At 63.3% G+C, this 19,798-nt stretch overlaps 4 protein-coding genes across 9 annotated transcripts; 2 read left to right on the top strand and 2 right to left on the bottom strand.

Moving 5' to 3' along the window:
- The first annotated feature begins 942 nt into the window (after window positions 1–942).
- On the top strand, window positions 943–3,029 carry DCXR (dicarbonyl and L-xylulose reductase). The gene is made up of 8 exons (XM_027626347.2): window positions 943–1,058; window positions 1,165–1,262; window positions 1,774–1,928; window positions 2,023–2,065; window positions 2,139–2,238; window positions 2,329–2,393; window positions 2,484–2,601; window positions 2,731–3,029. The coding sequence occupies exons 1-8, from the start codon at window positions 1,007–1,009 to the stop codon at window positions 2,832–2,834; spliced, it is 735 nt and encodes a 244-aa protein (XP_027482148.1). The 5' UTR covers window positions 943–1,006; the 3' UTR covers window positions 2,835–3,029.
- A 1,051-nt stretch (window positions 3,030–4,080) lies between these two features.
- Window positions 4,081–6,582, bottom strand: RAC3 (Rac family small GTPase 3). Of its 2 annotated transcripts, none has more exons than XM_027568135.2 (6): window positions 6,436–6,582; window positions 5,861–5,932; window positions 5,560–5,677; window positions 5,357–5,419; window positions 4,765–4,928; window positions 4,081–4,597 (listed from the first exon to the last, which is right to left on the bottom strand). In XM_027568135.2, exons 1-6 carry the CDS (start codon window positions 6,468–6,470, stop codon window positions 4,537–4,539), a joined length of 513 nt encoding a protein of 170 aa, XP_027423936.1. In that variant the 5' UTR covers window positions 6,471–6,582; the 3' UTR covers window positions 4,081–4,536. The 2 variants fall into 2 exon arrangements, with proteins under 2 accessions (XP_027423936.1, XP_027423935.1); XM_027568134.2 differs by having other exon boundaries at window positions 4,769–4,928; window positions 6,436–6,580.
- A 516-nt stretch (window positions 6,583–7,098) lies between these two features.
- On the bottom strand, window positions 7,099–15,271 carry LRRC45 (leucine rich repeat containing 45). Of its 5 annotated transcripts, XM_027568131.1 has the most exons (18): window positions 14,633–15,271; window positions 13,846–13,907; window positions 13,371–13,441; window positions 12,926–13,104; window positions 12,541–12,669; window positions 11,388–11,500; window positions 10,994–11,052; window positions 10,621–10,698; window positions 10,212–10,347; window positions 10,062–10,139; window positions 9,852–9,963; window positions 9,680–9,750; window positions 9,222–9,314; window positions 8,845–8,937; window positions 8,354–8,383; window positions 8,210–8,254; window positions 7,971–8,118; window positions 7,099–7,787 (listed from the first exon to the last, which is right to left on the bottom strand). In XM_027568131.1, the coding sequence occupies exons 1-18, from the start codon at window positions 14,850–14,852 to the stop codon at window positions 7,591–7,593; spliced, it is 1,914 nt and encodes a 637-aa protein (XP_027423932.1). In that variant the 5' UTR covers window positions 14,853–15,271; the 3' UTR covers window positions 7,099–7,590. The 5 variants fall into 5 exon arrangements, with proteins under 5 accessions (XP_027423932.1, XP_027423930.1, XP_027423934.1 ...); XM_027568129.1 differs by having other exon boundaries at window positions 8,210–8,383; XM_027568133.1 differs by lacking the exon at window positions 8,845–8,937.
- A 196-nt stretch (window positions 15,272–15,467) lies between these two features.
- On the top strand, window positions 15,468–19,234 carry CENPX (centromere protein X). Its single transcript, XM_027626226.1, has 5 exons — window positions 15,468–15,570; window positions 17,993–18,044; window positions 18,239–18,292; window positions 18,526–18,614; window positions 18,715–19,234. The coding sequence occupies exons 1-5, from the start codon at window positions 15,541–15,543 to the stop codon at window positions 18,727–18,729; spliced, it is 240 nt and encodes a 79-aa protein (XP_027482027.1). The 5' UTR covers window positions 15,468–15,540; the 3' UTR covers window positions 18,730–19,234.
- The last annotated feature ends 564 nt before the right edge of the window (window positions 19,235–19,798 follow it).

The raw sequence follows: 19,798 nt of genomic DNA, 5'->3' as shown, positions 1-19,798 counted from the left end.
GCAGCCGGGGGTGTGCACTTCAGGACCAGGCTTGGTGGGGAGGACTCACTTGGCTGTTCTCCAGGGGCTTCTCAGATTTGTGCTTTGTGCTGCCCTGGTTACCTTCTTCTCCAGCCAGTCCACTCCTCCGGGCCCAAAGCCCCAGTGACCCAGAGGCCCTGCAACCACCAATTCCCTACTCTTGGCCATAGAAGGGTACTCCAGGCAGTTTTGGCTTTCTCACCATGACCCACTAAACAAATCAGCTTTTATGCGGGAGGCAGTGCACACACACACACACACACACACACATATATATATATATATATATATATATATATATATATCTCATATATATCTGTGAATGACCCCAAAGCCTCAGGAAGCAATGCTTGCCCTTGCTGGCCACTGTGCACCTCGATGACCTCAATCTCTTCTTATCCTACCCGAGTTTTGTAAAGTGCCGGTGGTCTCAAGCGGGAGGGCCTGGATGATACTGGGGTTCAGCTCCTTCAAGGTTTAAATGGACCTTTGTGGCATTGGCTTCTTCAGGCTTATTTAGTTGTCCAAACTCTCCCTTTGGGCCCTCCAGGTGCACCCGCCTGAGCCAATCCCAGGTCGGGGGGTGGGGAGGAGGCATGCAATCCTTTTCACCAAACTTTCCTTTTCAGAAACAAAACAAGAAATGTTAGCACTCAGTCCTCCATTTCACATGTAGCTACACATTCTTTCCGGCATTAACTACCACATCTGCTTTTTTGTAACAACCCTGGCAAAAAAAAAAAAGGGCAAAAAAATGCTCGCGGAGGCTGCTAAACCGATTTCACGCCCGGTTGACTAGCCGCCCCTGCCGCGCCCACTCCCTTCGGCGAGTCTCCCACTATGGGGGGCGCTCTTTTAATGTCCCCGCCCCAGCCCGGACACCGGCCTGTGATTGGTCGCTCCGCGCCCCGCCCTGCCCCGCCCCGCCCCGTGCCCTCCCACCTGCAGTGTGGCCGCCGCCGAGCGCTGGGACCGAACGCTGACCATGGAGCTGGGGCTCGCGGGCCGCCGGGCGCTCGTCACTGGGGCGGGCAAAGGTGGGCCTGAGGGGCGGCCGGGGTGGGGGGACAGCGGGCGGCCAGGGTCCGGGGGTGGCCGTCGGGCGAGGTGGGGGTGAGCCACATTGAGCCGCGCTCCACGCAGGAATCGGGCGCGGCACTGTCCAGGCGCTGCACGCCGCGGGTGTGCAGGTGGTGGCCGTGAGCCGGACCCGGGCCGACCTGGACAGCCTGGTCCGTGAGGTAGGCGCCCCCCAGTCCCCGACCAGAGGGCAGCGGGCGGCGGGCGGGGCGGCGGGGAAGTTGGGCCCGCACGCGCAGGCGCCAGGCGCTGGGGCTGACCAAGGGTCCTCAGCAACCCCTCCCGGGGCGCTCGGCCTTCATGAGCGGCCCAGTGTCCGGAAGAACGGCGACACCCGCTGGGCTTGGAAGGAGGCAGAAATGGCTGCTTTTGCAGGCTCGGGGCCTGAGGCAATAGGGTGCAGGAAGTGGACTGGCCAGAGGCTGGGCCAGCCTCCAGGTCCCTAAGCCCTGAGATGCCCAGGGGCCCAGGGGCCCAGGGGCTGTGTTAGCTCCTCTAACACCTCCTTCAGCAGCCTGGGATTCTGAACCCCAAGAAGGGACCTGGACCCTCTGGGATCTCTAATCCCTCCCCATGTCAGTCTGAAAGGTCTCACGTGGCAGAGGCCCAGCTGTGCCCCTCCTTGGGCATGGAGCCTCTGGTAACTGTGCCCCCCCACCCCCATACGCACAGTGCCCTGGGGTGGAACCCGTGTGTGTGGACCTGGGTGACTGGGAGGCCACGGAGCGGGCACTGGGCAACGTCGGCCCTGTGGACCTGCTGGTGAACAACGCTGGCGTGGCGCTGCTGCAGCCCTTCCTGGAGGTCACCAAGGAGTCGTATGACACGTGAGCTGGCCAGGGTGGAGGAACCCTAGGGCAAGGGCTGCCCCCTGCAGCAGCATCCCCAGTCCCTGACCAGGGTCTCTCCACCTGCCTCCAGGTCCTTCAACGTGAACCTACGGGCTGTCATCCAAGTATCCCAGGTGAGCTGCCTTCAGGGCAGGAGTGGGAAAGGTGGGTGACTAGTTCTGCGTCATGCTCCCTCTGCAATTCCAGATCGTGGCCAGGGGCTTAATAGCTCGGGGAGCCCCGGGCTCCATCGTGAACGTCTCCAGCCAGGCCTCACAGCGTGCAATAACTAACCACAGCGTCTACTGTGAGTAAGCCCCGGCTACACCCTAGCCCCGACCCCACTGACCCCCAAGCCTGCAGCCAGCTCAGGCTCGAGGCATGCCTCTCCTCACAGGCTCCACCAAGGGTGCCATGGACATGCTGACCAAGGCGATGGCTCTGGAGCTTGGGCCACACAAGGTGAGCCCCACTGGGTTGCCTCCCATCACCCAGCCCACCTGCCCTGGGCACCTAGCCTGCCTTGCTGACCTCCTGCCTGTCCTGGTGTAGATCCGCGTGAACACGGTGAACCCCACAGTGGTGATGACCTCCATGGGCCAGGCCAATTGGAGCAACCCCCAAAAGGCCAAGACCATGCTGGATCGAATCCCACTTGGCAAGTTTGCTGGTGAGTCAGGCAGGAGCCCAATGGGGAGTTGCACCAGTAGCCCCTGTTCCTGCCTCGATTGAGGAGTGGGAGGGAAGGATGAAGAGCAGCCCCCTTCACCTAATACCCTAACTTCCACCCTGCCCACAGAGGTGGAGAACGTGGTGGACATGATCCTTTTCCTGCTGAGTGACCGGAGCAGCATGACCACGGGTTCCGCTGTGCCAGTGGATGGGGGCTTCCTGGCTTCCTGAGTCTCTCTTCCTGACACGCCCCTGCTCCATGCTGAGCCCACCCCCGTCCCCCATCTCTCCAATAAACATGATTCTTGGGCGCCTGGGTGGCTCAGTCGTTAAGCGTCTGCCTTCGGCTCAGGTTATGATCCCAGGGTCCTGGGATCGAGCCCCGCATCGGGCTCCCTGCTCAGAGGGGAGCCCGCTTCTCCCTCTCCCACTCCCCTGCTTGTGTTCCCTCTCGCTGTCTCTCTCTCTGTCAAATAAATAAATAAAATCTTTAAAAAAAAAATTAAAAAACAAAAACAAAAACCCAAGAGTCAGAAGATCAACCGACTGAGCCCCCCAGGTGCCCCGAGGTCTCCCACCTTTATGTTGCATCCTCACCACACAGACACGGTGGGCATAAATAACCCCAAAAACATAGGTGGTAGCACTGTGTACAAAAACATTAGGAGTGTTTGGAGTATTTGTTGATTTTGTTTTTAATATAGCTAACTGTAAGTTTACACAATTACAAATAAGGCTGTTGAGCAACTGCCTAGCAAAATTCCCGAAAATCCGGCATTTGGCTCTTCAGAGTTAGGTCGGGCCTGTTCTGCACACCACAGGGAGGCAGAGTTCTAATCACGTGTCTGCCTGGAGTGTGCCCTGGGGCCTCAGGTGAAGTCCGAGCTCCTGGACTGTGGCTCCCGGGGCCCTCCCAGGCTGACCCCTAGCTCGCCTCCCACTATTCCTGACTTCGGCGGTGACAGGCTTCCCCCCTTGCTGCTGCCTCCTCTCCTCTCCGAACCACGCTTGACCTGCACGCTTTTGTCTACACTGGATGCCTTTCCTCCTGACCACTTCTCTTCCTGAGTTCCCGGCTCAGTGTCCCCCAGCCCTGGTGGGTGGGGGGAGCTACGGGGGAGGCTGCTGGCACAGTCCTGCCAGGGTCTACATAGGGCTTGGTGGGCCTTGACCGCAGGCTGCCCCTCACCACACTGGGAGCTGCCTGACCAAAGCCCCCCTCATGCCCCTGGGCGTGCCCCTCTCAGAGGCCTGAGGTCAGTACAGCAGGGGCTTTTCTTCGCCCCAAAGGGGCCGCATGCTCTTACTCCCACTTTCGTCTGGGTCCCATCCTTTGGGGACTGACACAGCTGAGCAAGGTCTCTCTCTCCTTTTGCCCAGCGTGTGGGGTCAAGCTCATCCCTCTGTACTCTCTATGCGGGAGGTTAGGGGCAAAGCAGCCCAGGCCAGAGAGACAAGCACCCAGAGAGGCAGGAGATGTTGGTGGAGAATGTTTATTGTATAAAAGAAGTAAGGGCCACCCCTGCCTGGGGCACATGAACAGGACCCATCCCCCCAACCTCCCCCATCAGGAAGCCCAGCCGGGGGCTGCCCTGGACCCGCCCCTGCAGCCCGAGGGAGACCCTGCTCCCTTCCAGCCTCCTGTGGGGTCCAGGTAAAGCTGGAGCTGTGCCCCCAGAAAAAGGAGACAGAGCCGACAGGACTCCACTGCCCCAGCCCTGTCCCCAGGAGCGGTGGCCTCGTCCCCATGCTTCTACCCCCTCCCCACCCACACCACTCCCCCACAGCAGACTCAGGGACACCAAACATCTCAACACGACAGCAAACACGGGTCGGGCGGGGCTGCTCCTCTCGAAGCAGGCTCTAGAAGACTGTGCACTTCTTCCCCGGCTTTTTCACGGGGGGTGGGCAGAGCACAGCCCGGATGGCCTCGTCAAACACGGTCTTCAGGCCCCGCTGAGTGAGGGCTGAGCACTCCAGGTACTTGACAGAGCCTGGGGGCAGAGAGAGCAGGCGCTGCTGAGGATGGGAGTCAGCAAGGGAGAGGGCAGTGGGGGGGGGAGGGGGAGTGCAAGGGGGGGTCAGCACGGGCGGGGGCCCTCCAGAGCATGCCTCCCGCCCCTTCTTTCCTGCCCCCACCTGAAGGCCCCGCAGTGCCCACTCACCGATCTCGCGGGCCATGGCCAAGCCCTGGGGGTAGGTGATAGGTGCCAGCTTCTTGTCCCGAAGCCGTTCGATGGTGTCCTTGTCGTCACGGAGGTCCAGCTTGGTGCCCACCAGGAGGATGGGCGTGTGGGGGCAGTGGTGTCGCACCTCTGGGTACCACTGTGGGGATGGAGGCTCTGACCCCTACACCTGGGGGCTTCCCCCACAGCCATGCCCACAGCATGCCATGGCTCCCAAGGGTCCCTTCATCTCAGTCCCTGGATCCACACTGAGCCCTTCCTGCTTCAGGAAGCGGCCGGTGGGCTTGGTGGGGAAACAACCAAGGACAAAAATACATACCTGGAAGTTTCAAGGGCCTTTTGGCCCTCCCTGCTCTGAGAGCCTCACTCACCACCCCCACCCCACCTCTGCCTCTTCATCACTCTCCCTGGGTCACCTTCAGATCCAAGCAAAACGGGGATCTCCTCTGCCTCTAAAGGACAAGTGACCTAAGGTCTTCAGGCAAGACACCCCTGCCCTGCCAGGGAAAGTCCTCTGGACACCCCCTTCTCCTACCGACAGGCCCCCTCCTGGCAGCACTGCCCTACCTTGGCTCGAACATTCTCAAAGGAGGCTGGGCTCACCAGGGAGAAGCAGATCAGAAAGACATCCTTGGGAGAAAGGGTGAGGGGGCCCAGGTGGGAGTGGTCAAGGACCTCCAAATGGCCCCTGTCCCTCCACACACACACGAGGACCTCCAGGCCCCCACCCAAGCCACCCAGCTCCTGGGGCCGGCCCTGCTGTCACCTACAGTTTGGGGATAGGAGAGCGGCCTCAGCCGGTCATAGTCCTCCTGCCCGGCGGTATCCCACAGCCCCAGGTTGACCGGCTTCCCGTCCACCATCACGTTGGCAGAGTAATTGTCGAAGCTGCCAGGCAGAGCGCGCCTGTCGGTCCAGGTCTTGGGCTCTCAGGCGCGCACAGAACCTGAGCTTTGGCGGCACCCTGGTCCCACCCCAGAAGCCCAGACCAGGGCCACCTGGGCCTGACCTCGACGCCCAGGGGAGCCCTGAGATGGGCTAGCTCCAGACCCGCCCACCCGGAGCGCTCACACGGTGGGGATGTACTCTCCCGGGAAGGCGTTGGTCGTGTAGCTGATCAGCAAGCAGGTCTTCCCCACGGCGCTGCGGACACAGGGCGAGCCCACGTTGCTGCCGGGCCAAGCCTCAGCCCTCTGCCCAGCAAGGGCAGCCCCCTCCCAAAGGACCACAGGCGGAGACAGGGGTCCCAGCCCAGCAGAGCTGCAGGCGGGCCTCCAGAGGGTAGGGCGGGGGCGAGCCGGCTCAGAGATCCCGGCGCCCCGGCGAGGGTGGGACCCGCGCCGGGCTCAGTCCAGGTGAGAGGCCTGGCCCCACCCACCAGGAGGCCAGGCGGCGGCCCGGGCAGCATCAGGTGGGCCTGGGCTGCAGGCCTGCGCCCGGCGGCCAGCCGGGACCCCGCCCCGGCGCGCCCTCCCGCTACTGCCCGGCCCCAGGGCGCGCGCCGCACGGGCGTCAGGGCGTGAGGGCCGCCCCGCCCGGCCCCGAGCCGGCCCCCCGCACCCCCGACCTGGAGCCGTGCGCTCAGCCCGGGCAGGGTCCCCGGGGCCGCCCCCGCCCAGTCCGCGGCCTCCGCGACGCGCACTCACCCGTCGCCGACCACCACGCACTTGATGGCCTGCATGGGCGCGGGCCGGGCGGGCGCGGCCGCGAGCCGAGCTGCGGAGAAATGCCCGGCGCCGCAGCGGCCGCGGACCCGAGCCGAGCGCCGAGCCGAGCGGCCGGAGACAGCCGAGCGCCGCCGAGCGCCGGGCGCGGAGACAGCCGAGCGCGGCCGGCGGGGGGCGCGGGGGGCGCGAGCCCGCCCCGAACCCGGCACTCGCTGTTCCGGGAGAACTCTGCTGAGGGGTGGGGACACGGCGACCCCCGGCCAGTCCCCAAGCCCCGGCGGGCTCCCCAGCGCCCCCGAGATCCAAGCCACGGGCCAGGGTGCAGCGCGGGCAGGTGACTCCCACCCCCGACCAGGCCGTGCGTGGGGTGGTCTCTGCTTGTAGCTTCTCCTAGGGAGGGCGCGCCCAGGGCCCACTGCCAGAGGGGATGAGACCCCCCCCGCCCCCGCCCTGGTGCTGGCAGTCCCCAGTCCCTCCGCCGCTGGAGGTCGCCCACAGTAGCTCCGCAGTCACCACCGGTCGTCAGTAGGGAAGGGCCACCCAGCTGCACCCGGAGGGTCTTCCTTCCAGGGTTGGGACAGAGGGTCTCCTGGGTGGTTGGGAGCACAGATGACGTGGGAAAAGGTACCGGCCCCAAAGGTATCACAAAGTGTAAAAGTTGTGTATTTCAAAAGACCCAGGAGGTCTGGGCCAGCGCGCAGCACTCCTGGTTACATTGTAAAAGGAGCATGTGTGGTTACATTGGAGGAGCTGATTGTGAGGAGGGGCTGGGGTGGAGCTGGGGACAGCTCTTTTGGATTTTCCTCCCCCATGGGGGCTTTTCCTCAGATGCAAGTCAGGCTTATTACCTGGTACTGGGAGGAAGGCTCGGGAAGGGCCCAGGGGGTACCCCCTCCGGTCCTGGTGGCCAGCAGCCCTGGGCTGGCCTAGCCCGGTAGCTGGTGCTGAGCAGCGGCGGTCCCCACTCACTAATCCGGCTGGGCCCCAATTTTCCAAGTCCCCAGCCGTAGACCCTGCCTCCGCTGCCAGACTGTCAGCCAGGCTGTGTCTGGAGACGCAGGAACGGGCAGCGATGGGGCACACATGTCTAGGAGATGCTGCCCTCCTGCCCCTCCCCGAGTCTCCTGCCTCCCTTCACTTCTGGGGGTTCACAGCCCTCAGAGGAGACCCCTGGACATAAGCCAGGACAGCATTTTGCAGGAAGCCGGCCCTCTGGGCCTCCTCCTCCCGGATCCGGGCGATCTCAGCCTCCTTGAGCCGAAGCTTCTCCCGGAGAGAGGCGTTCTCACTCTCCCTGTCCAGCAGCGCCTCCCGGTGGTCACCTGCGATCACTGCAGGACAAGAAACACGGGGTGGAGGCGGCCCCAGGCAATTGGGAGGTTGGCAGCGGGTCCTGGTGGGGCTTGTGCGGGGTCCCCCGGAGGCCAAGCCCAGCTCTGCAGCCTACCCGCCCAAGGGACGACCCAGTGACAAAGGGTCCTGCTGAGATGGCGCGGGGCTGGGGCTCCGCTCACCTTTCAGCCGACGCTCCAGGGCCGCCACCTTCTCTTTCAGGGCCTCCTGGGCCGTCAGTTCTGCCTGCAGGCGGCCATTCTGCTCGTGCAGCTCCACCCGCACCCTGGTCACCTCAGCCACCTTTTCTTGGTCCTTGTTGCTCAGTTCCTGCCAGACATGGGGGTGAGAGTGTGGCGGGGGGGGCGGGGCCTGGGCGGGCGGGTGTGGAGGATGTAAGGGGGGGCACCGTCCCAGCCACCTGCTGCAGCTCCTCCAGGCGTCGTCTCAGGCCTTCCACCTGCAGGCCCAGCTGGCTGGCCCGGGCCTGGGCCTCGGCCACTGTCTGCCTCTGCTGCAGGCAGGCGCTCTGAGCCTCGTCCCGAGCCTGGGCCTGCAGCCGCAGCTTCTCTTCCAGGTGAGCCAGATGCTGCCGCTGTGGGCACAGGAGAAGGGCTGGTGAGCAGAGCGGGGAGGGCCCAAGCCCTGCCTGTTGCTTCCCTCATGTGGCCCTGAGCTCACGGGGAGTGGGAGGGCTCCCCCCCAGCTAGAGGGGAGCTTTCATTTGCAACGTGGAAACTGCCTCATAACTCAAGTTAGTATGTGTGTATATCCCGAACAGGCTCAACTTGAACTAGCCTATAGGGAGTACCCAACTCCCAGGCTGAGCATTCTGCCCTTTGGGTCCTGGCTTTGGCCATGCATACCCATCCCAGGGCTGGAGTCAGTGGCTCTTCGTGGGGGTCGGATGTGATCCAGGACCTGTGCTGCTCTGCCTCCTACCATCCACCCCTGTACCCTGGGGACTCCCCCTACAAAGCTTTTCAAAAGACAGCCTGGGTCTGGCCTGTGCACTTCAGCCCCTCAGGCCTCGCTCCCTGGTGGCCATGGGCTCACCTCCTCCAGACGGACTTGGTTCTTGGCCTTAATGAGCTCCTCCTCAGCCTGGCCACGCTCACTGAGAGCCGCCGCCTTCACTCGGCTCAGCTCCTGCACCACAGACAGTGACCCACTGGGCCTGTTCTCCTGCCCTGGCCGGGGGCTCCTCTGGCCCCACCCAGCTGCCAGGCGAGGGGGTATACCCCTGCACTAGCCTCCTGAGGGCTCTGGTCACTAGGCAGGGCTGCCACAGCCAAGGGATCCCGTGTCCTACCTCATTAGGTTCCTCTGGCCTCACGGGGATATTGATGGGTGGGTCCTGATGAGACTCTGAGACCACCGAAGGGGTGCCCCAGGGAAGGGCAGAGACTTGCACCCAACCAGCGCATGCTCACCTCCTCCAGGGATAGCCGCGAGGCCTCCAGCCTCTGTACCCTCTCCTGCATGGCCCTCTCACTCTCTTCCAGGTGACGAGTCATGTGCTCCACCTGCCCAGGTGAGGGGCAGGAAGAGGGCTGGAAGACTAGCTCCCCAGCTTACATCCCCCCATGGAATCCCCACGCCGTGGCGGCAAATCCTGGGGACACTTCCTTCCCAGAAGGGGCTGCCCCTCATGGCTTTGCAGGAAGCAAGGCTTCGCAGTGCCACACTCAGGTGGCAGCCCGTGCTAGGGTCCTTTCTAGAGGCTGGTCGGGAGTTTCTGGGTCTGGCATCTGCCGGGGCTGGCAAAGAACTCCCACCCAGCCTCCCACGGTTGTCAGGGGGAGCACAGCCAGGGGTGTGCGTTGGGGACAGCTTGCCACCCTGGGCGGATGGTAGCGACGGGAGACCAGATGGTGTAACTAACAAGCACCTCCTTGGCTCGCAGCTGCTCCAAGTCCTCCAAGCTCTGTCGGGACCTTTTCTTCTCCAGTTCCAGACGCTCTGGAAGCCCAGGGGGAGAGCACGGGCGGGAGTCCCTGAGGGGCCCTCACTCCCTGTCCTCCCCTCTCTGGGCCCCTCAGCCGCGGCCTGCCTGTGCCCACCCTCGGCCTGGTTGGCCCGCATCTTCAGCTCCGCCGTTGTGTTGCTCAGCTCCTGCCTGGCCAGGAACAGCTGCTCCTGCTGAGCTCTCACCTTCCGCTCCAACTCGTCCACCTGGGAAGCCAGCACCGTGGGCGGGAAGCTTGGGCCCTGGCCCCCTGCCCTTGGCCCCTGCCCCAGTCTCCCCGGGGGCCTGGTCCCTCACCCCTCACCTGGTTTTGCAGAAGCAGGTTCTTCTCGTTGGCAGCAGATAAGTCTCTGAGGAGCTTAAACTCCCGCTCTGCAGCCTCCTGCGGGTGAGACAGGGCACCACCGGTCACCCCTGCCAAGCACCACCCGCCCCCCCTGCCCGCCCTGCTCACCTGCTGCTCCATCCTGTGCTCCTTTGCCTGCCTCTGCGCCAAGTTTCGCTGTTCCTGCTCCGCGGTAGCCAAGAGCTCCCCCAGGCCCTGGGCCTTTTGCTCTGACAGGGCCAGGGCGGCCTCGGCCATCTGCAGCCTGTAAGGAGGGAAAAGCCAGCCCCGCCCCGGCTTCACCTTGAGCCTCGCAAAGGCACTGCAGTTCTCATTCTTGCCAACCACTAGTCACCTCAGCTAGAGCTCACATCCTCCAAGAAGTCTTCTGGGATTAACAACCCCACTGTCTCCACCCTCTACTTTGTACACTGGGGACTAGGGTTCTTGTCTGTATCACTCTTTTCTGCCCCTGGCACATCCCTAAAATGTTCCAAAGCCACCCCTCCACCACTCTCCTACCCTCTGCCCCACTTACTTGGCCTTGAGGGCATTGATGATGGAATGTCTCTCATTCAGGGCTTCCTGAAGCTGCCCCACGCATGCTGCCGATGCCCTATAAGTAGAAAGGCATGTCTGGGAACCCTGAAGCTCAGAGCACTCCCAGGGCCCCTTGGCTCTGGTAGCAGCTACCGCTCCTCATGCTTCTACAACTTTCCAGGTGTGGCCAGGAAAGTTCTCAGTGCTGCCCCAAACCTCCCAGCCAGTGTCCTTGGCAAGCACATGCGACCAGCTCATCGGTGGGCAGGTGACAAGGCTCAGGGCCAGTCACCCCATAAGGCCAGAGCCAGGACCCAAACCTCAGGCACCCCACCTGAGCTGTAGCTCTGTGGCCCTGGGGCCACACTCACCTGCTGCTCCTGGCCATCTCTTTTCGCTGCTTATCAATTGTCTCCATCAAGTCCAGAAACTGGGGACAGAGCCAACCAGAGCCCCGTCAGGGCCCGGAGCCTGCCTACTGCCCCTGGTTAAGCAGGAAGGAGGGCAGATGCCCACCGAAGCAGAACAGAAAAGCATCTGCCCCATCCGAGAGGGGGATGGGGCTCCCACACAGCGAGGCCCACTGCCCACCCACCCGGCCAGAGGTCAGACCAAAAGGCTGCCTCTCAGGCCTGAGTGTTGGCCACTCAGAGAAGCTCTAGGGTCCAGGGGAAGGGAAGATGACCATGACATGGGGACCAAGGTGGGCCCTTTGTCCCTCCAGCTGGAGTGAGGCTCTGCGGTCAGAGGCAGTGCTGCCCTCACCTGCCTGGATTTCTCTTCCTGGAGGTGTTTTACCTCCTTGCTGAGCACATGGGTGCGGGCCTGGTTCTCTCGGGAAGTGGTCTGCCGCTCCTGGTTGTGGTCCATTGCTTGCTCTATGGGAAAGAGTCCAGTTATCCACCAAGGGGGCTGCTCAGGCCTCAGAGTGGCCAAGTTAGCCCAGCCCTGCGCCCAGAAGCCAGTCATCAAAGAATCAACACTGTTGGCAGTCTCACCCCGCAAATCAGAGCGCACTAGGAGGTGAAGGGCTTGAGCAGGGGTAGGGATGGGGGTAACGGTGGGGCCGGGAACCCTGGCGCACCTGTGCAGGGCGGCCCGCACATGGGAAGAGGCAGGGGAGAATGCTCAGCTGCCAGAGGTGGGTGTTATCTTGGGGCATTTAGGCTCCATCCCAAAGACCAGAGTCCACTATATGACTTTTAAGAATTGAATGTCATGCTCAACTCCTGTGTTCGGGAGAGATTTAGGCAGCATTTGGAGAAGAGCCAGCCAAAAGCTGGGGGACTAGGAAAAGTTAGGGACGATGACACAGGCGGGGCAGGCCCAGCAGGAGGCAGTAGCCCCGTGCAGGATTCCAGCCTAAGTTCAGGCCCTGGGGTGGCTGGTGCTACTGGAAGGACAAGTAGCTGTGCGGAGTGGCAGAGTGTTCTACTGGGCTTGGGGCTGAGTCGTCGGGGTCACTAATGGGAGGGGACCATGGAGCCCAGGTGGCCCCACACCCACGAACTCTGGGGTGCCGGGGCAGATGCCAAGAAGCCCCTTCCCAGCTGTGGCTGGGCCACCAAGGCATGAGTGTGGCCTTCAGGGCAAGGCCCCAAGCTACAGTGCCTCTGTTTCTTCATCTGTGCAAGAGGTGAACCCCCCATGTCGCAGGCCTGAGAAGGGAGCGTGCACACTGAGGGGGGCTCAGGGCAGCAGAGAGCAGAGCTCCGCAAGCTCACCGCCACCATATCCCCCCCCGACATCTTCTCCCTCTTCTTCCTGTGTCTGATTTAGGCTACCTCACGATGCCTGTACACATCCCCGTCCTGAGCCTCGAGCCGCCCCTCCCGCGGTGGCTGGCCCTGTCAGAGGGAATCAGCTTTATGCCCAGCTCAAAACAGCACGAGCCACCAGCAGCCCTGAGTGCCCATACCCACAGCTCTGAGGATGTCGCCTGGGATGTTATTCCCAGCCAGCTCCAGCCTCCACAGGGTTCTGTTGCGGGGGAGAGAGTTCACCAGGGCCCGGCCCCCCAGGAGGCCGATGCTATTCCAGCGCAGGTCTGGAAGGAAACCTGTTGTCACCAGATGCAATGCACCTGGACAGAGCTGGTCCGGCCCGAGATGCTTTCTTTGGGGAAGGGTACTCCCTGTGATCACCAACAGAGCAGGGGCCCCACTCACCGGGCCCTCCCCACGACACCTTCCCACCCCCTTGCTTCCAGAAGAGGACAAAAGCAGCAGGAAGGCTGAGGGAACAGTGGCACAGAGCTCCAGACCGCAGACCTGGAGGAGAAGGCCAGTGTGGGGAGGCCTCACCCAGCTGCTGGAGGCTGGCATTGCATGTCAGGGCCAAGGCCAGCTCCTCCGCGCCCTTGTGGCTGATCTGGTTGTTGCGGAGGTCCAGCTGCCGAAGGGTGCCGTTGCCCGCCAGGGCTCCGCAGAAGGTGGCGAAGGCATCTTCCCACGTGCCCAGGTTGTTCCACTCCAGGGTGAGGCTGTAGGAAAGGTGGACATAAGGTGTGTGGCCCCAAGGAGCACCCTGCTGCCACAGGGGCCAGAGGAGAGGTGCAGGCTTCAGGACCTTGGTGGAGAGGCTAGAGCCACGTGAGTAACTTATACTTGCCAACTCCCCACCAACAGATGGGAGACACAGATGACCAGCCAGGAGACGATGCGCTCAGGCTGCAGGATGTACCCTCTGAGCCAACCCCGAACCACTCACGGGGGTGGGAGGGGTGCTAGGGGCCAGGACCACACTTACCTCTGAATGGACTTGTTCTGCCGGAGGAGTTGTCCCAGAGCCTCAGCACCTGCAGCTTGAAGGTTATTGCCCTAAGTCAGGAAGAGGCAGGCTGGTTAATTCCCTATCGTTACAGGATGAGCTCCAAATGCCACGTCCACACCCCATAGGGCCCTGGTCAGGCAATGGATGAGGCCAGGTGGCCTGCTCTCAGAAGGTGCAGCTCCTTTCAGATATTGCTTTCCCTGACCGTAGTGGGCCTCCTGGTGCAGGTTCATTGTTTGCTCATGTGAACACTTTGGAACTCACATTCCTGACCTCCAATCACCACCCACCCACCCCATCAGAAATGGGTGTGGAAACCTATGTGCCAAGAGTACTTATAGACACTGTCAATGGCCACCATTCAGATTTTCAGGCTGCCAGGACACTCAAATCTTCCCCCCCCCCCCGACTCCCAGTCTCAAGTAGCATGCCTGAGTGCAGACCTGCTCACCTTTAGATCCAGAAACCGCACAACGGTGTGGGCACACAGCCCCTGGAGCAGCAGTGCAGCTCCTGTAGGGAGGTAGGGCCCTCACTCTGTGCCCCTGAGCTCCTCCCTGTGGGCTCCAGCTTGGAGCAGCTCCCCAGACACAGGGGAGAGATGACTGTCCCAGTGGCCCCCAGTGGTCAGGATTCATGCCAGAAATGAGTTGCCCTGCTCACTGCCAGGTTTGAAACATCTGGGGCGCCTGGGTGGCTCAGTCATTGGGTGTCTGCCTTCGGCTCAGGTCATGATCATAGAGTCCTGGGATCAAGCCCCGCATCGGGCTCCCTGCTCCACGGGAAGCCTGCTACTCCCTCCCTGACTCCCCCTGCTTGTGTTGCTTCTCTTGCTGTGTCTCTCTCTGTTGTAAATAAAATCTTTAAAAAAAAAAAAAATCTGTAATCTTTGCTAGGCACAGAGCCAGGCTGCTGACCTTATGCTCACCAGCACACTGGATCTCTCCTAAGTCAGGGGAAGGTAAGGTTTCTCTGTTACAAAGAGAAACTGCCCTCTGCTGCCAGGGACGCTGCTGCTTTAACGACATATAGTACAGAAGCACAGAAACCTCACAAAGATGAGGTCTGGTGGGACGGAAGAGCTCTCTGCCAGAGGCTGCCAAGGAATGAGGGCCTTGTGCAGCAAACCAGGGCAAAGAGAGAAAGGCCAGGCTGCCCGTGGTCAAAGGGCTTAATCCCAATCCCAACTCTGAAGTTGCAAGGGGTGCACTGGCCCCTGCCCATGCTCGGGTGCCCACCTTCCTCGCTGAGCATGCAGTCACTCAGGATGAGCTCCGTCAGCAGTACCTCCTTCTGCAGCAGCTTGCCCAAGGCCCTGCAGGTGTCCACGGTCAGGCTCTGGGTGGCCAGGTCCAGCCGGCCCCGTGGCAGCTCCTGCAGTTGCTGCAGGACAGTTTCCTGGGGCTCAGACCCACTTTCCTTGCACAGCCGGCTGTAGGAGTGCTGGAACTCCTCCATGGCACGCTCCTAGAGACGGGCTTCACCATGAGCCCGCTGAAGCCGAGGGCAGGCTCCGGCTACCCGGCTCCTCTCCCTAAGGGCAAGAGGGCAGGGCCTCTCCGGTGGGGGCCTACGGCGCCGAGCAGCTCAGGGTGGAGCACAAGGACTCCTAAGTCCTCAGCAGCCGAGCAACGAGGGACAAACCGAATTGGTTCTCCAGGAGGGAGGCCCCATGAGGGCGGGAGAGTGGGCAGGGGACCGCTCCAGCAGGGAACCGGGGAGGGGGGCGTCCGCCAGGAGGCGGGGATGAGGGTCCCTAGCAGACTGTCCCTCCAGCGGCGGGGCGGGACCCCAGGCCCCCAGCCCGCGCGCTTCGGACCCTCACTCTCTAGCCGCGGGTCCGCGCGACCGCCGCGAAGCCTCAGTATCCAGGAAGAGCAAGGTGTGCCGGGAAGGGCGGGAGCAAACTGCAACTCCCAGGAGTCTTTGCGGGGGGAGGGCGTTGCTCGCCTCGGGCCAATAGGGACGAGGGGGCGGGCACGCGCTGCGGGCCCACGGGGGCGGGGCAGGGCGGAGGCGGGGCTGCGGAAGGCGCGCTCCGGGCTGATTGGCTGGAGGAGCGGGGGCGGGGCCTCGGAGGGCGCGCTCGGGGCGGACTGGCTGGGGGCTCCCGGGGCTCTGGAGGGCGCGCGTCCGGGCGGCTGTCATGGAAGGAACTGGCGGCGGCTTCCGGAAAGTGAGAGGGCCGGCGGGGCGGGGAACCGGGCGGCCGGGCGGCGGGACCGGGCGGCGGGCGCCGCGGCCCGGCCCCACGTGGGACTCACGTTCCCAGAATCGCGCCCTCTCCCCGCCGCGGGTGGGGTCCTGCACCCGAGTCGCTGGAGGCCGAGCAGGCAGCCGGGTTTGCGGCAAGAGGGAGGGGTGTGCAGAAACCGGGCGGGGGGTGCGCTCGGACAGGAGCCCGGGCCCCACCACCGCCCTAACGGCCCGGGCGCCCGGGACCCCACAGGACTTGCTGTCAACCAGGTAGCGCGGAGTGGCTCCACCCGGCTCGCTGGTGGCCACACTGCCTGCAGATTCTCGAGCTTCCCTTTGGCCCGTTGCCTCTCACGGGGCCCTGTGCATCGCGTCCCACCTAAGCAGGGCTGAAACTGGCCCTCCTGGTCTGTGGTCCATCGTGGGGGGGGGCGGGGTTGTGGCTCCGCACGTGTCCTCCTAAGACACCAGTCAGGCACGCTTGCACGCCCTTGACGTAGATTAACCCGTTAGGACATGGGTACAAGTCCTATCGTCACTTACCAGTGGAGAAACTGAGGCCATCCCACTCAGGAGCCTCACCGTTTGCTCTGCCCCAGTGAGTGCGGTTCTGGGTGGCTGGGAAGGTATGGGGGCCCCTAAGGGCTTCCACCCCCTGCAGGCTGTGAGTGGTTTGAGTCTCACTTTGCGGGTCTGCCAAGGTTGGGAGGCACTGAGCCCTTGATATCAGGCCCAGGAAGGCCCGCGGGCCTTGCTCCACCAGTCCCGGTGGGAATTACTGCCTTACAGAGAAGCGGGGATTCCCTGTGGCTTACTTTCTGCTTCGGCCTCCTCTTCTTTGTCACCCAGGAGGGTGGCTCGGCCCCGGCCCGGCAGTGGTTCATGACTGAAAAGGGAAAGCCACTGAGGCTCGGGTGACTTGGCAGAGTGGTCTTCACAAGAATCCCCCCGTTATAATTGCTGGACAGAGGAGCACCAGCGACCTGGACAGCCCTGAGTCCTCACCCCAAGGGCTCTGGCCAGAGCTAGGGTTACGATCATTACCCTTGAGCAGGCCTGCCCCAAGTGAGGGTGAGAGGGGCAGAGGGAAGCCGTAGGGGCTGCACGCAGCGAATGCGTCCCAGGTCCTGTCCTGCCCTCTGCAAGTTTGAGTTACTCATCTGTTTAGGGGACCACCACCACGTGCAGCTGGTGCTGACTCCTTTGGTGTCGGCAGCCCGGGTGCAGGAGGCCTGCTCGGGTAGCTCTTCCCCGTTCCAGGAGCAGGTGGGGCGGCGGAGCCTTGTGGGCCTTTTCCAGCACCTTCTTGCTAAGCAGCAAGGAGGACAGCAGGTGGCGCCAAGCCCTCACGGTCGCCGCTGGGAGGGCAAGGCTGCGTCTGGAGTGACCCAGTGGCAAGTTCTTACCCTCCTGAGCCTGGACCCCATGGCGTCCACTCCCTCCCCTGCCCCTCTGCTCTGCTCTTGGGCTCTGCCGAGCTGCACTGGGTGAGGCAGCAAAACCTCGAGACTAAAGCCGGAGGCGTGGCCAGTCCCCAGCTCCCCTTCCCTGCGCGACACCCCATTTCTGGGCTCCTCCTGCCTCCCGGCTGGCTCTGCTGACTCCTCATTCACAGCCTCTTCTGGCTGGACCCTGCTCTCTGTAACTTCCCTTGGTCCACCCCCCAAATCCTCATCATCCTTGGACCTTCTGGAAGGCTCTTCTCAGCTCCAGCCACCTACCCAGCCGCTCTGCTTGGGTGCCTCATGCGTGTCCCTTACTTACTTAGCATATTCCAAGCTGAGCTCCTGGCCCCGAAAATCTTTCCCCCACAGCCCCCAGCTCTGCAGAGTGGTGCCGTCCTTTGGGGGCTCAAGCCCCCCACCTTGAGGAGTCTCGGCTTGGACCCACCCTTGTCTTGTCAGGAGGCCCTGTGGACATGCTCAGGCTCTGCCTCCCCTCCTCCTGCATTCAGCCTGACCGCCTATGGGCGGAGCAGCCCAGCCTCTGCCCAGCTGTGGGCTTCCCAAGTGGCCATCCCAGGCCCTGCATGTGGCTGACTCCAGAGAGGGACCTCAGAGGGAGCTGACCTGGCACCAAGAGCAGGGTCTGGCACAAGCAAGGCAGTGTAGGCGGTGTGGGCACACCTGCCAAGGGGCCCACTGGAGGAGAGCGCCTCAGCCCCGGGGGCAGGAGTGCAAGACCGCCCTGGAGCCCAGGAGGCCCAGGTGGGCACCTGGGTTGCTCCCACCTATCCACCACCTGTGTCTGACTTACGATCCTTCTGGAGGCATCGGGGGCTCCTCACTGCCCAGGCCCCCACCCTGGGAGGGCCTCTCCAGCATCCAGAACTCAGCGCCCAGGGGGTCTGTGGCAGGCCAGGGGCGGTGCCGGGCCACTGACCCCCTGCCCCTGCCCCCCAGGACCTGGTGAGCAAGCTGCTGCAGCTGCACTTCACGAACAGCAAGACCAAAGGTTCGTGGGCACCAGCTGGAGGGCAGGGCCAGAGCACTGCAGCTCTGGGGGGACCGAGGCCTCGGGGGGGGGGCAGGGAGCCGCCTGTGTGAGGAGTCGTCAGGTCGGAAGTAGTGAGGAGAGCAGTGGGGTGACCGGGGTGGTAGGGGAGGGCAGGGCCCGGGTCCTGTAACCCACTCCCCTCCACCTTGCAGTCGGCGGGGACGCGCTGCGGCTCATGGCGGAGCTGCTGACCATCTTCGTTGTGGGTGAGCCCGAGGGCCCCCGCAGTGTCCTCTGCTGTCCCACCCGGCCAGCCCTGACGCTGTCCCCTTGTCTTCTCGGCGGGGGGACTCCCACACACCTCTTGCCTGTCTCCCCACCAGCCCGAAGCTCTGTGACCCCTGGTGCGGTCTTCTGAACCGCCAGCCGGCAGGGGTGGGGGAGGCAGCCCCAACCCCCCCAGCCCTCTCCCCCTCACCGACCTCCTGTGTGGTGGCAGAAGCGGCTGTCCGCAGTGTCCGGCAGGCCCAGGCAGAGGACCTGGCTCTCGTGGACGTGGACCAGCTGGAGAAGGTGCTGCCTCAGCTGGTAGGTGGGCCAGGGGGGCCTACCGTCCCACACCCTGCGTCCTGCCCTCCCAGGAGCAGGGCTGGTGCCCATGGGCTCTGAGTGCTCTTCTCCCCCGCAGCTCCTGGACTTCTAGGGGCCTCCACCCCCACTGCGGCCCGCTGTCCAAGCCAAGGCCAAGGCCAAGCCCCGCGCCCACGTTTCTGTGGCCTCTGGCTTCAGACAGGGAAGGAGCTGCTGATGCCTGAGACAGACTCTCCTCCAGCCCCAGAGACTGAGCTAGGTCCTGGGAAATGCCCCACTCCCCCTGGTCTCTCTGTCCTGCTGCTGACCGCCTGGACACAGCAGATGGGGGAGGCCGCTGAGGGGACCTGGGGGAGGGCAGGTGCCTTCCCCTTTACACGCAGCGTTGTGAGAGAAGCGCAGGGTCCCGGGAAAGCAGGTGCCAAGGAGCAGCGGGGGCCCGCCCGCCCGAGCAGGTGGCCTGTGTACGTTCTACAGATAAGCGAAGCTGCCCACAGGCTGACACCCCAACATCAAAGCTTCCGTGCAACCTTTTAACCATCTGATACCCCTCAGAAGATGCTTCCCTGAGCTGTAAGTTTATTCTCACAAGGCAACGTCAATAAACCAAAGCTGCCTCTCGGGCCCGCCTCCCTGTTGCCATTAATCACCCAAAGTCAAGTTGCTTCAAAGCCTCCTGGCCTGCTGGTCCACGCTGCTGGAAGGGAAGCACAGCTCGGGGGAGACCGCATGCGTGAGAGCCCTGCCAGGGGCCACAGCAGGGGCCACTGAAACCTGAGCCCTCACACGAGGCCGCTCACTGGGAGCACAGAACGGTGCTCCTGCCACGGGCCCGGGAGTGTCGCTGTGGGCAGGGCCTGCTGGTGGAGACGAGCTGCACGGGACCTGTCAGGAGCTTGGGGTGGTGTTGGCAGCCCTTGGATATGCGGGGGCCTTGCCGCCCCCCCGCCCCGCCCTCCACCCTGCAGTACCCACCTTGCTTTAGCTCTGACACCTGCCCAGTGACTGCAATCAGGACACACAGAGCTGCAGAATGTCCCCTGGGGAGGGACACCAGCCGCCCCACCCACCGCGGGAATGGGGGGGGGTGCCCTGAGGACCTCCAGGGGCAGCCTCGCCCACACCTGAGCAGGGCTGGGGGGCAGGACTGCCCTCCTGGATTTAGCCCCGCTGACTGCTTC

This window comes from Zalophus californianus, chromosome 16 (genome assembly GCF_009762305.2).
Source record: "Zalophus californianus isolate mZalCal1 chromosome 16, mZalCal1.pri.v2, whole genome shotgun sequence".
Lineage (NCBI taxonomy): Eukaryota > Metazoa > Chordata > Mammalia > Carnivora > Otariidae > Zalophus > Zalophus californianus.
This window is presented reverse-complemented; position numbering and strand designations above follow the sequence as displayed.